This window comes from Canis lupus, chromosome 3 (assembly GCF_048164855.1).
Source record: "Canis lupus baileyi chromosome 3, mCanLup2.hap1, whole genome shotgun sequence".
In the NCBI taxonomy this organism is placed as follows: Eukaryota; Metazoa; Chordata; class Mammalia; order Carnivora; family Canidae; genus Canis; species Canis lupus.
In genome coordinates this window covers 8,973,107-8,984,959 of record NC_132840.1, presented here as the reverse complement: position 1 = coordinate 8,984,959, position 11,853 = coordinate 8,973,107, and the positions used below count along the sequence as shown (strand labels likewise).

Genomic DNA, 11,853 nt, shown 5'->3' with positions numbered 1-11,853 from the left:
CACGCCCCGCCCTGCGCCCCAGGCTCCGGGGCCGGCTCCGCCCGGCAGGGCCGCCCCCGTGGGCCGGGCGCCCGGGGCCCATAAAGCGGCGGCGGCTGCGAGCTGCACCCCGAGCCCCGCCCTGCCCCGACGCCGCGGCCCCACCCCCGCGGCCCCGACAGCCAGCACCCAGCGGCCGCGCGCCACCGGAGCCCTGGCGGGTGAGTGCCGCGCCGCTCCGGACAGGGGCGCCCCCGCAGCAGGTGCCCCGCAGCAGGGGAGCCCCCGGAGCACGGTGCGCCGGAGCAGGGGAGCCCCCGCAGCAGCGTGCCCCGAAGCAGGGGAGCCCCCGCAGCAGCGTGCCCCGAAGCAGGGGAGCCCCCGGAGCAGGGTGCCCCGCAGCACGGGTGCTCCGGAGCAGGGGAGCCCCTGGAGCACGGTGCGCCGGAGCAGGGGAGTCCCCGGAGCAGGGGAGCCCCTGTAGCAGGGTGCCCCACAGCACGGGTGCTCCGGAGCAGGGTGCCTCTGCAGCAGGGTGCCCCGGAGCAGGGGAGCCCCTGGAGCAGCGTGCCCCGAAGCAGAGGCGGCCCCGCAGCAGGGGTGTCCCCGAGCAGAGCGCCCCGCAGCAGGGGTGCCCCGGAGCAGGGTGCCTCTGCAGCAGGGTGCCCCTGGAGCAGGGTGCCCCGCAGCAGGGAGCCCCCGGAGCAGGGTGCCCCGAAGCAGGGGTGCCTCGGAGCAGAGGTGGCCCCGGAGCAGGGGCGCCCCCGAACAGAGGCGCCCCCGGAGCAGAGGCGGCCCCGGAGCAGAGGTGGCCCCAGAGTAGGGTGCCCTGGGAGCAGAGGGCTCCCACAGGGCTCCCACAGCCCTCATTTGTCTGCAGGGATCCCCAGGGGCTTAGGTCTCAATTTTCCTCCATGACTCAAACTGCATCCCGGGGTGAGCCCTCCCCACACACGGGAGGGAAGGGGAGCTCCTGTTTCCACCCCATCTCCACAACCTTGGGTGGGCGTTTGAGACGGACTTGACCTCAGAAGCAAAAAATTCCCTCCAGAACAGGTCAGGCACCGGTGGTTAGAGGCCCAATCTGGCCACTTTGTTTGGCCTTAGAATTTAAAATACTTCGGTGTAAGTTGTAGGTTTACAATACCTATAGGTGATTTCATTTGTTTATCTTTTTTTTTTTTTTTTTTTTTTAATAGATTATTTATCTAGGGCAGCGCGGGTGGCTCAGCGGTTTAGCGCCGCCTTCCGCCCAGGGCGTGATCCTGGAGACCCGGGATCGAGTCCCACGTTGGACTCCCTGCATGGAGCCTGCTTCTCCCTCTGCTGTGTCTGCCTCCCTGTGTCTCATGAATTAAAAAAAAAAATATCTATATCTATATCTATATCTATATCTGTGTGTGTGTATATATATCCAGCTACTGAACTTTGCTGGTTGTATTTCTTGCAAATACATCCTTCCTGTTTGGGCCTCGTCTTATATTTCTTAGTTTAAGATTTTATTTTTTCATGAGACACACAGAGGCAGAGACACAGGCAGAGGGAGAAGCAGGCCCCATGTATGGAGCCCTACGTGGGACTCGATCCCGAGTCCCCAGGACCACGCCCTGAGCAAAGGGCAGACACCCAAGCCCTGGGCCGCCCAGGTGCCCCTTATATTGCTTTTTTTTTTTTTTTTTTTAATTTTTTCTTTTTATTTATTCATGATAGTTACAGAGAGAGAGAGAGGCAGAGACACAGGCAGAGGGAGAAGCAGGCTCCATGCACCGGGAGCCCGATGTGGGATTCGATCCCGGGTCTCCAGGATCGCGCCCTGGGCCAAAGGCAGGCGCCAAACCGCTGCGCCACCCAGGGATCCCTATATTGCTTATTTTTGAAGGTGGTAGGCATCCCCCGAAGCTAGTAGGTGGTGAGCTCCTTGAAAGCTAGGGATAAATATCCCGATTTCTCATCTTATGTCAAGTGACTTTATATTTTACCACTTAGGAAACGCTTGTTAATACTAAGTAAAAAAGAATCTTTATATGTAGGTAAGAAGCCAAGAGATAAAACCTGACAAAGCAGAGTTCAGTAAATATTGATATAACTAACGCAAAGGTAAGTCGCAGAGAACATGCTTGTCAGAACTTCATATACTCACATTTCTCCCAAGAGTGTTAAGTCCTGGAGTTGATTAAAAAGGGGGGGGGGTAGGAGTTTGTTGAGGAAGCCTCCGGAGCCTCTTTCCCTTTTCCCTTTTCCTGATTCAAAGCAGATGAATCATGTCCTTAAATCCCTCAGCCCGAGATGCCCACGCAGGCTGGGCGCGGCCCTCGGGGCCCCGGTCCTTCAGCCCGAAGCAGCTGCTCCCATGGGGCCCCACCGGGGGTACAGCCGTGAGGAGTTAGTAAGAAATGAGGTAGTGGGGTGCACCTGGGGGACCCAGCGGCTGAGCCCCGGGCGTGACCCCGGGGGCCCGGGATCGAGTCCCGCGTCCGGCTCCCCGCGGAGCCTGTTTCTCCCTCAGCCTGTGTGGCTGCCTCTGTGTCTCTCGAATGAAAAGAAAGAAAAGAAAAGAAAAGAAAAGAAAAGAAAAGAAAAGAAAAGAAAAGAAAAGAAAAGAAAAGAAAAGAAAAGAAAAGAAAAGAAAAGAAAAGAAAGAAGAGAAAAGAGAAAGAAAGGAAAAAAAGAAAAAAGAAAAGAAAAGGAGGGCGGGAGGAAGGAAGGAAGGAAGGAAGAGGAAAAAAAAAAGAAAGAAAGAAATGAGACTGTGATGCCAGTTGCTAGGAGCAGGGGTGGTGATCTATTCCGTCCTCTGGTACCTCCCCTGCTGCCCAGCACATGGTTGCATGGATTTATCTAGGTCTCTCTCTATATATATATTTAAGTTGTTGTTTCTTTGTTTTGTTTTTGTAATCTGTACACCCAGTGTGGGACTTGAACTCACAACTATGAGCTCAAGAGCCCCATGCTCCTCCGACCGAGCCAGCCAGATGCCCCATGTCTATATAAAGTATTAGAGTTTCACCACTTAGCTATGTAAACTTGGGAAACTTGCTTTTCTGTCCCTCACTGTTCTCATCCATAATATGGGGATAGTAAATTTTATATATATACACACACACACATATCTCAGCGTTGCCATGACAACTGCAGAAGAATGCCAAGCACTCAGAGCAGTGCCCAGCACATAGTAAGCTCTCATTAATGCTGTTAGGGCAGAGCAAGGCCAATAGTACCTGATTTCACTTGTATGGAATCTAAAAACCCAAACAATGAACAAACAAAAAGACACAGACCCTTAAATACAAAAAACAAAGCAACTTTGCCAGAGGGGAGTGGGATGGGCAGAGGGGCACCAAATGAGTGAAGGGGAGTGGGAGGTCTGGGCTTCCAGCTACAGAATGAATAATCACGGGGTAAAAGGTCCGACAGGGGATGTAGTCGACGGTATTGTGATAGTGTCGTAGGGTGTGACAGGTGGTAGCTACCGTGCGGGGAGCATAGCCTAGTACACGGACGAGGACTCACTGTGTCAGTCACCTGAAACTAACGTAACATTGTCGAATATACTTCAGTTAAAATAAGGAAGAATGAAGGGCACCTGGCTGGCTCAGTCGGAAGAGTGTGGGGCTCTTGGTGTCAGGGTTGTGAGTTTGAGTCCCACGTTGGGTGAGATTGTTTAAAAATTAACAAAACTTTAAAAAGATGCACGCTGTTCTCGTGAGCGTATAGCCTGCTTGTTCTGGCAACTTTATGAATACAGGCCCAAGGAAAAAAGGTCCAAGAAAAAAAAGTAAATCTTTCCCTTCTGTCTCTACCTCCTTGCCGTCTCGTACTCAGCTAAGAAAACCATTAATAGTTTCATGTGATCCTTGCACATCTCTTCTTCCCTCATACCTAGAGGCCGCAAATCTACGCACACATATGTGTAGTTTCTTTGTCTTTTTTTTTTTTTTCTTTAAGTAATGGCTATACCCAACGTGAGGCTCTAACTCACAACTCCAAGGTCTAGAGTTGCGGGCTCCAACCGAGCCAGCCAGATGCCCCTCTTCGTCTTTCATAAGAATGGATTCACTTTACTTCATTTTATCAGCAACCATCTATGGTGGCTGTCGTTCTGGGAGACGATAGCGTCAGCTCGGCAAGAGCCTACTGGTCTCTACTGTGTGTCCTGGAGTCAGACTCCCCATCAATACACGGGCAGGTTGTGTGCAGTGCTTGCCAATGCAAGAATACAGTAAACCTCCTTGTGTCCCGATGCTAGTCTGTAGAACAGATCCCCCCAAAGTCAGACAGCGAGATCAAAGACTTCTTGTTTTTTGTTTTTTGTTTTGTTTTTGAGAGAGAGCGAGAGAGCGAGCAGGAACAAGGTTGGGGGTGGGAGGGAGAAGGAGAGAGAATCCTAAGCAGGCTCCATGCCCAGTGCGGGCTCAGTCTTGCGACCCTGAGCTCATGCCAGTCAGCCCCCCAGGTGCGCCAAAGATTCGTGTGTCTTTAAAATTTTAAGAAATTTGGCCTGATTACTTGGCAATTCATAGTCCCACTGACAAGGTGCCAGTTTTCCTGCAATTTCAATAGCCCTCAGTTGCTTGTTTGAATTGTTTTGCTAATCTTTTTTTTTTTTCATTTTAAAGATTTTATTTTTAAGTAATCTCTACATCCAACGTGGGGCCCGAACTCCCAGCTCCAAGATCAAGAGTTGCACGCTCCCCTGACTGAGCCAGCCAGACGCTCCTGTTTCGCCAGTCCAATGGGTAAATACTGATAGCTCATTTTAATTTGTTTTTCGTGACAGGCCAGGCAGGGCACTCCTTCTGTTTTGGTTTTTGATCTGCATTTCTTCCTCTGTGAATAGTGTGCCCATGACCTTGCATTGTTGCTACTGCATTGTCTTGTCCTGTTTGTAGGCATTCCTTGGGATTTGAACACTTTGTGCTAAGAGTTACAGATGTCTTTCCCTTGCTGATTGTCTTTTGACTTTGTTTATGGTGCTTTCTGGAACACACACAGTTTTAATTTTTATTTGTCTTTATCTGGCAAGCTTTTCCTTCATGGTTTCTGAATCTCTAGTCTTTCTTAAAAAGTACTCTCTATCTTTAGGTTATATAAATTCTCCCTTTAGATCTTTACTCTCTGCCAGGAATTTTTTGCTCTATGTGGTCTGTCTGTGGGATAGTGAAAAAAAAAACACACAACAAAATACATATTGAACACAATAGACACTCTGAAAAGTGCACAAATTCGAAGTGACTTTTCATAGACTTGTGTGGTCAGCACCCAGATCAAGAAACAGAGCATGGGCAGCACCCCAAGAGCCCCTTCTGTGCCTTTCCAGTTGCTACCCCTCCACAAGGGGAACCACTATCCTAACTCCTAACACGTCAGTTTTCTAGGGGATAATTCCATTTTCATGCAGATGGCCACTTAAGTATGCCAACAAAATTAGCCACTGAGTTAAAATGCCTCCTTTATTCATTGGTATTTAAAAAAAAATTATTTACTTATTCATGAGAGACACAGAGAGAGGCAGAGGCAGAAGCAGGCTCCATGCAGGAGCCGATGCGGAACTCGAACCCAGGACCCCAGGATCACACCCTGGGCTGCAGGCGGCTGCACCTGAGCCACCCGGGCGCCCCTCGCTGGTACTTGTAAGGAGTAACTGTGTTTCTGGCCGCAGGGGGTGGACTGTATCACCCAAGGCCTAACAAAGTCGACTCTTCCCCCTTTTCTTAAAGTTTGGTTATTTATTTACTAATCTCCATGCCCAATGTGGAGCTAGAAGTCACGACCCCCAGAGCAAGAGTCGCGGGCTTTTCGGGCTGAGCCCCCCAAGCCCCAGACCCGGAGTGCGCACCCCGAGGTGGGCGCTGCCTCCCTCCTGCCTCGTGTGCCCGCAGCCAGGAAGGCGCTGATCGTCCTGGCCCACGCAGAGAAGGCCTCCTTCAACCACGCCATGAAGGAGGCTGCGGTGGAGGCCCTGGAGGCCACAGGGTGGGAGGTCACCGTGTCGGACCTGTACGCCATGAACTTCAACCCCGTCATCTCCAGGCGGGATGTGACAGGTAGGCGAGCCCCTGCTCCGGGAGGGCCCGGCCGGCTCCCCGCGGCCCCCCATCACCTGTCCCCCCCCTGCAGGGATGCCCAAGGATGCGGCCCCCCATCACCTGTCTCCCCCCTGCAGGGATGCCCAAGGATGCGGCCCCCCATCACCTGCCCCCCCCGCAGGGACGCCCAAGGACGCGGCCCCCCATCACCTGTCCCCCCCCTGCAGGGATGCCCAAGGATGCAGCCCCCCATCACCTGCCCCCCCCCGCAGGGACGCCCAAGGACGCGGCCCCCCATCACCTGTCCCCCCCTGCAGGGACGCCCAAGGACGTGTCCCCCCATCACCTGTCCCCCCCTGCAGGGACGCCCAGGGACGTGTCCCCCCATCACCTGTCCCCCCCGCAGGGACTCCCAAGGATGCAGCCCCCCATCACCTGTCCCCCCCTGCAGGGACGCCCAAGGACGCGGCCCCCCATCACCTGTCCCCCCCCTGCAGGGACGCCCAAAGACGCAGCCCCCCATCACCTGTACTCCCCCCTGCAGGGACGCCCAAGGACGTGTCCCCCCATCACCTGTCCCCCCCTGCAGGGACGCCCAAGGACGTGTCCCCCCATCACCTGTCCCCCCCCGCAGGGACGCCCAAGGACGCAGCCCCCCATCACCTGTCCCCCCCGCCGCAGGGATGCCCAAGGACGTGTCCCCCCATCACCTGCCCTCCCCCCGCAGGGATGCCCAAGGACGCGGCCCCCCATCACCTGTCCCCCCTGCAGGGACGCCCAAGGACGTGTCCCCCCATCACCTGTCCCCCCCCGCAGGGATGCCCAAGGACGCGGCCCCCCATCACCTGTCCCCCCCCCCCGCAGGGACGCCCAAGGACCCCGGGAACTTTCAGTACCCCGCGGAGGCCGCTCTAGCCTATAAGGAGGGCCGCCTGAGCCCCGACATCGTGGCCGAGCAGAAGAAGCTGGAAGCCGCAGACCTGGTGATCTTCCAGGTGGGAGCCGGGCGCGCTCCCAGGCCGGCGCTCAGGGGGCCACGGCCCAAGCGGGAGCCCGCGCCTCCCCGGGGTTGGCGCCGCCGGGGCCCTTGGGTGCGCAGCCCCGCTCTCGGCTCTGCCGCGGGCCGCCTGTGCTCCAGCTGCCGAGCGGGGCGCCCTCTGGGGTCCTTGTTCTTTTATCGGGACAAGAGGCCCAACAAGCCTTTCTCATGGGAGTTCTCTGGTAGACCTTAGCCCCCGGCCCTTTGGCCTCCTGGGTGAGTGCACACTCCGGCTGTTTGTGCTCGGTGACAGGATTGTACACCTGCGAACACTAGGTGCAGGTTTCATAGTGTTGCCACAGCTCCTACTAAAATGAGCTCTTGGGAAAATGTGGATTTAGGCATCACACATTGAAGCAAACTTTGCGATCCCTGCTGTTTAGACTTTGCTGATAAATGTGATTTCAGAGAAACAAATCTTTTATAATTTCTTAAGATTTATTTCTTTGAGAGAGAGAGTTGGGGGAGGGGCAGAGGGAGAGAGAGAATCTCAAGCGGAGCCCTGCTGAGGGTGGAGCCTGCTGCGGGGCTCGATCTCTCTACCCCGAGATCATGACCTGAGCTGAAGTCAAGTTGGATGCTTAACTGACTGAACCACCCAGACGCCGCTCATGGAAACAAATCTTAAGCGCATGTGGCTTTCTGCAGACCTGCCCGTATTTGGTTCTTTGGGCAGAAATAGGAGTGTCAGGCCAACAGACCAAGGACAATAATTTTCTTTAATGTCCTTGCTTCTCCAGAAGAAATGAGAAGGGCCCCAAGAAGGGTCTGCCCTTCCTGACATCACAGGCAGCAGCTGCACAGCTGCGCCGCCTCTGCGCTGGTGATTCCTTTTTTTTTTTTTTTTTTAAGATTTTATTTATTTATTCACAACAGATAGAGAGAGGCAGAGACCCAGGCAGAGGGAGAAGCAGGCCCTATGCAGGGAGCCCGGCGTGGGGCTCGATCCCAGGACTCCAGGCTCACGCCCTGGGCGGAAGGCAGTGCTAACCGCTGGGCCATAGGGGCTGCCCTGCGCTGGCGGTTCCTGATCTGACCTCTGTGTCCTTCGCCCCACAGTTCCCACTGCAGTGGTTTGGAGTCCCTGCCATCCTGAAAGGCTGGTTCGAGCGAGTGCTCATCGGAGAGTTTGCTTACACGTACGCGGCCATGTATGACAAGGGACCTTTCCGGGTACGTGGATGCTTCTGCTCCAGCAGCGGGATTCTCCCTCAGGCAGGGTCTGGGACACCACTAGATACTATGGTCAGGCTCCTGGGAGAGATGGATGATAAAATTTTTATGGATATTTAGACGTGACTTTAGGACTTGCTTTAAAATACCCCAGGAACATGAGGGGCAAGGATATTAGCTAAGACGGGGAGGGCCAAGTATGGAGACTTGGAGCTGAGTGGCAGAAGTGTCCTTATGCTTTCTTCTCTATGTATGTTGGACATTTTCCATAATAAGAGTTAAACAGAGAGTCTATCTCAGTTTTCTAGACACCCAAATACTACACAAGACACATTCTGAGGCCTCCTGGATTCCATGCCTGGGTATGTGGGTAGCACCGCGAGGGGACAGAGTTCCACCAGGCATCCACACTGATCTTATAGTTTCCTGATTTGCTAACAACCCCCCCCCCCGCCCCCGCCCGGAGCAAATCGAGACTCCTGGGCTTGCCCTGGAGTGTGACTTCTGGAGTCCACCCGGGTGGCTGGCTCAGAGGAGCCAATGTGAGAAGTGACGTGAATAGCAGGTGGGTGGACCTGTGTGTTCTTTCCCCTGGGGTTGTCATTAACTTCCTGTCGCCATGGAGATGTGGAGGGTGACGACTTTGCTTTTACAGAATAAGAAGACGGTGCTCTCCATCACCACGGGCGGTAGCGGCTCCATGTACTCTCTGCAGGGTATCCACGGAGACATGAATATCATTCTCTGGCCAATTCAGGTTACTCGTTTTCAATGAACCTTCTGGGGGATTAATCAATCGAGCTTTCTGTGGGGTCCAGAGCCTCAAGAGAGCAGCTGAAAACAGACCCGAGGTGTCGAGGTGTGAGGACGAAAGCAACGTAGTAACTCAGAACTCCAGGGCGCTCCCTCCCCTGCCTTCCTGGTCTTCCCAGGCCCCTGTACTAAAAGAAGAACACGAGTATGGCACGTCCAAACACTACTGCCTCCTAACCGAGGACTAGTGCAGATAACCCCCAGACTTGTAGAGCCAGGTAATGATTCTCTCCCGAGGACCGACACCTCTCCAATCTTCCTGGCCTTTGCCAAGTTGTTGCTACGGCCCCACAAACTATTAGAAAATTGTAAGAAATAATTTAGTCCAGCTAACAAGAGTGAAGTCAGAGGTAGGCTTTTTGGGGGTGGGTCACTGGAGTATCAAGATAATCCCCTCTAGAGAAGAGGATTGGAGAGAACAAATATGGTGGCCCCCTATAATAGCGGGCAGTTGGTACTGGAGAAGAAGTTATAGGAATCATTTATTGAGACTCCTCTAGTTACACAGAGAGGCAGAGAAAGGCAAATTGGCATGCCTTGGCACGAGTTGGCTGCCAAGAAGCTGAAACTCCCTTATGTAATAGAACTTCCGGCATTTTTGGCAGAGGATCCCAGGCTGGCAGTGTTTCAAGGTTTTATTCATTTAAAGAAGAGTTCAGCTGACTAGGCTAAATAAAATAGGTAACAGCTAGGAATAGAGAGCAGGTGAGAGAAAGAAAACAGATATGAATTGCTTCTCCAGGGGGCCTCAGGCCCCTACATTGGATCCTCTTACTGGAAAACCTAGATTGACTTTCGCTGTTTGTATATGGTTCAAGCTGTGTAGGGTTTGTTGTGTGACTCATCTTTGTGCTTTGGTGTATCCCCAGAGTGGCACTCTGCATTTCTGTGGCTTCCAAGTCCTGGAACCTCAACTGACCTATAGCATTGGGCACACTCCTATGGATGTCCGAATTCAGATCTTGGAAGGATGGAAGAAACGCCTGGAGAATATCTGGAATGAGACTCCACTGTATTTTGCTCCAAGTAGCCTCTTTGACTTAAACTTTCAGGCAGGATTCTTAATGAAAAAGGAAGTGCAAGATAAGCAGAAAAACGAGAAATTTGGCCTTTCTGTGGGCCATCATTTGGGCAAGTCCATCCCAACTGACAACCAGATCAAAGCCAGAAAATGAAACTCACAAGGCTTTATTTCCTTCTAAAATGTAGCCAAATCGAGGTTTCTTTTTTGGACTTCTTTGACTTGCTTTAGTCTTTGAGATTTGTGTGTTTTTCTTTTTCCACAAGGAATGACTAGGAGACAGAATAGACTGTATTCCTATATTTTTGGATAGTTGTAGTAAATATAACTGATTCTTATGATTGCGATCATGGCAAAATCTGATTAGGCTCAAGAGGCCACTCAGGATATACAGCAGGGAAAGATGGAGAAAAGATGCCAGACAATATTCTTTAAGGTCCTCTATACAATTTAATTCTTTTTAAGTATGAATTTTTAGGGCTGAATCTGCGAGACAGCATCCAGCCCTTTAATGACATACTTTTCTTTTAGTTTCCTCTCTGTGGCTTATGGCAGAAGGGAATTGGTCAGAGAAAAAAAATGACTGGGTGCTGACCCAAGGGACTGGTTTAGTAGTTACTAATCTATGCTTGTTTACCATAGATACTGGCTTTAATTACTGCGCCGTGACTAGTATGCCTAATGTGAGAGTTCCTCTTGCTTCAACTTTTGTAGTTTGTATACAGTACCTAGAGATACTTTCAAGTGAAAAGATAATAAAGGTCTCTTCTTTGTCTCAGTCTTCTAATTTAATATCTGCAGAAATAAACCAACACATCCATACAGTACATCTGCTACAATGACCAAACAAGAAATAGTTACTTAACAAAAGCCTCCTACAAATAGTACTTTATTTTTGAGCTTAGAACACCCTGGAGGTTTTCTTCTCCACTGCTAAACTGATGACTTTCCTTTTGGATGTGGTTTGGTCCCACCATTTTGGGGATGAAATTGTAATCCTAGAGTTTCGTTAACTTTGAACAATTTTGGTATACTGTTCCAATTTCCAGTTTAGATTACAGCAGTGCAGCTCGCTGTCGGTATAATTCCAGTAGAGTATGATGAAAGGCTGCCCTCTTGTGGTGCACTGAAAGGAAACGAGAGAGGAGGCTAAACAAGGTTGCTGGACACTGGGAACAGGTCCTGGACCGGCCAAGAAAAGGAGGGCAGCAGGCAGGAGCCTCACGTGTCAGATGCTGACAGGCATTTGGGTATTTCCCCCTACAATGGCAGATGGCTAGGTGCTTCAGTTTGAAAGATGTTTTCTTGTTGCCTTCATTCTCACTGCAATTTTTGTAAATTTCTGAAAGCTCCAGATGAAATAAAAACCATTTCTACAAAATGGATGCACACTCATTGGTTTCAGTGAAGCTAGTGATGGAGGCATACAGGCAAAAGTGGAACCTACTAGGGAAGATGGGATCAGTCTGCAACAATAAATTACGGCCAGGGTGCCTGGAGGCCAACTTGGTAGAGCATCCAACTCTTGATCTTGGGAGTTGTGAGTTCCGGCCCCTTAAAAATAAAATCTTAAAATCTTAAAAAAAAAAAATTATGGCCAGAAGCTTATAAGACTGGAGAGCTCTCCCAACAGGGCTGCTTCATATTGAATTGGTAAAGAAACAACCTATTAAGACCCTCGCCGGGAATCTACGGGACATTTACAGAGATCCAGGAAAAACATTCTAGAAATCAAGAAAAACCTAGAATTCAGTAAACAAATGCCAAGGGGCAGTATTTACTGTGATTTGCCTGATTTATTC

At 51.6% G+C, this 11,853-nt stretch overlaps 1 protein-coding gene across 1 annotated transcript; it reads left to right on the top strand.

Annotated features, from left to right (window-relative positions):
• Positions 1–51: 51 nt before the first annotated feature.
• On the top strand, positions 52–10,829 carry NQO1 (NAD(P)H quinone dehydrogenase 1). The gene is made up of 7 exons (XM_072816797.1): positions 52–200; positions 4,596–4,715; positions 5,859–6,023; positions 6,870–7,000; positions 8,104–8,217; positions 8,873–8,974; positions 9,900–10,829. Exons 2-7 carry the CDS (start codon positions 4,712–4,714, stop codon positions 10,203–10,205), a joined length of 822 nt encoding a protein of 273 aa, XP_072672898.1. The 5' UTR covers positions 52–200; positions 4,596–4,711; the 3' UTR covers positions 10,206–10,829.
• The last annotated feature ends 1,024 nt before the right edge of the window (positions 10,830–11,853 follow it).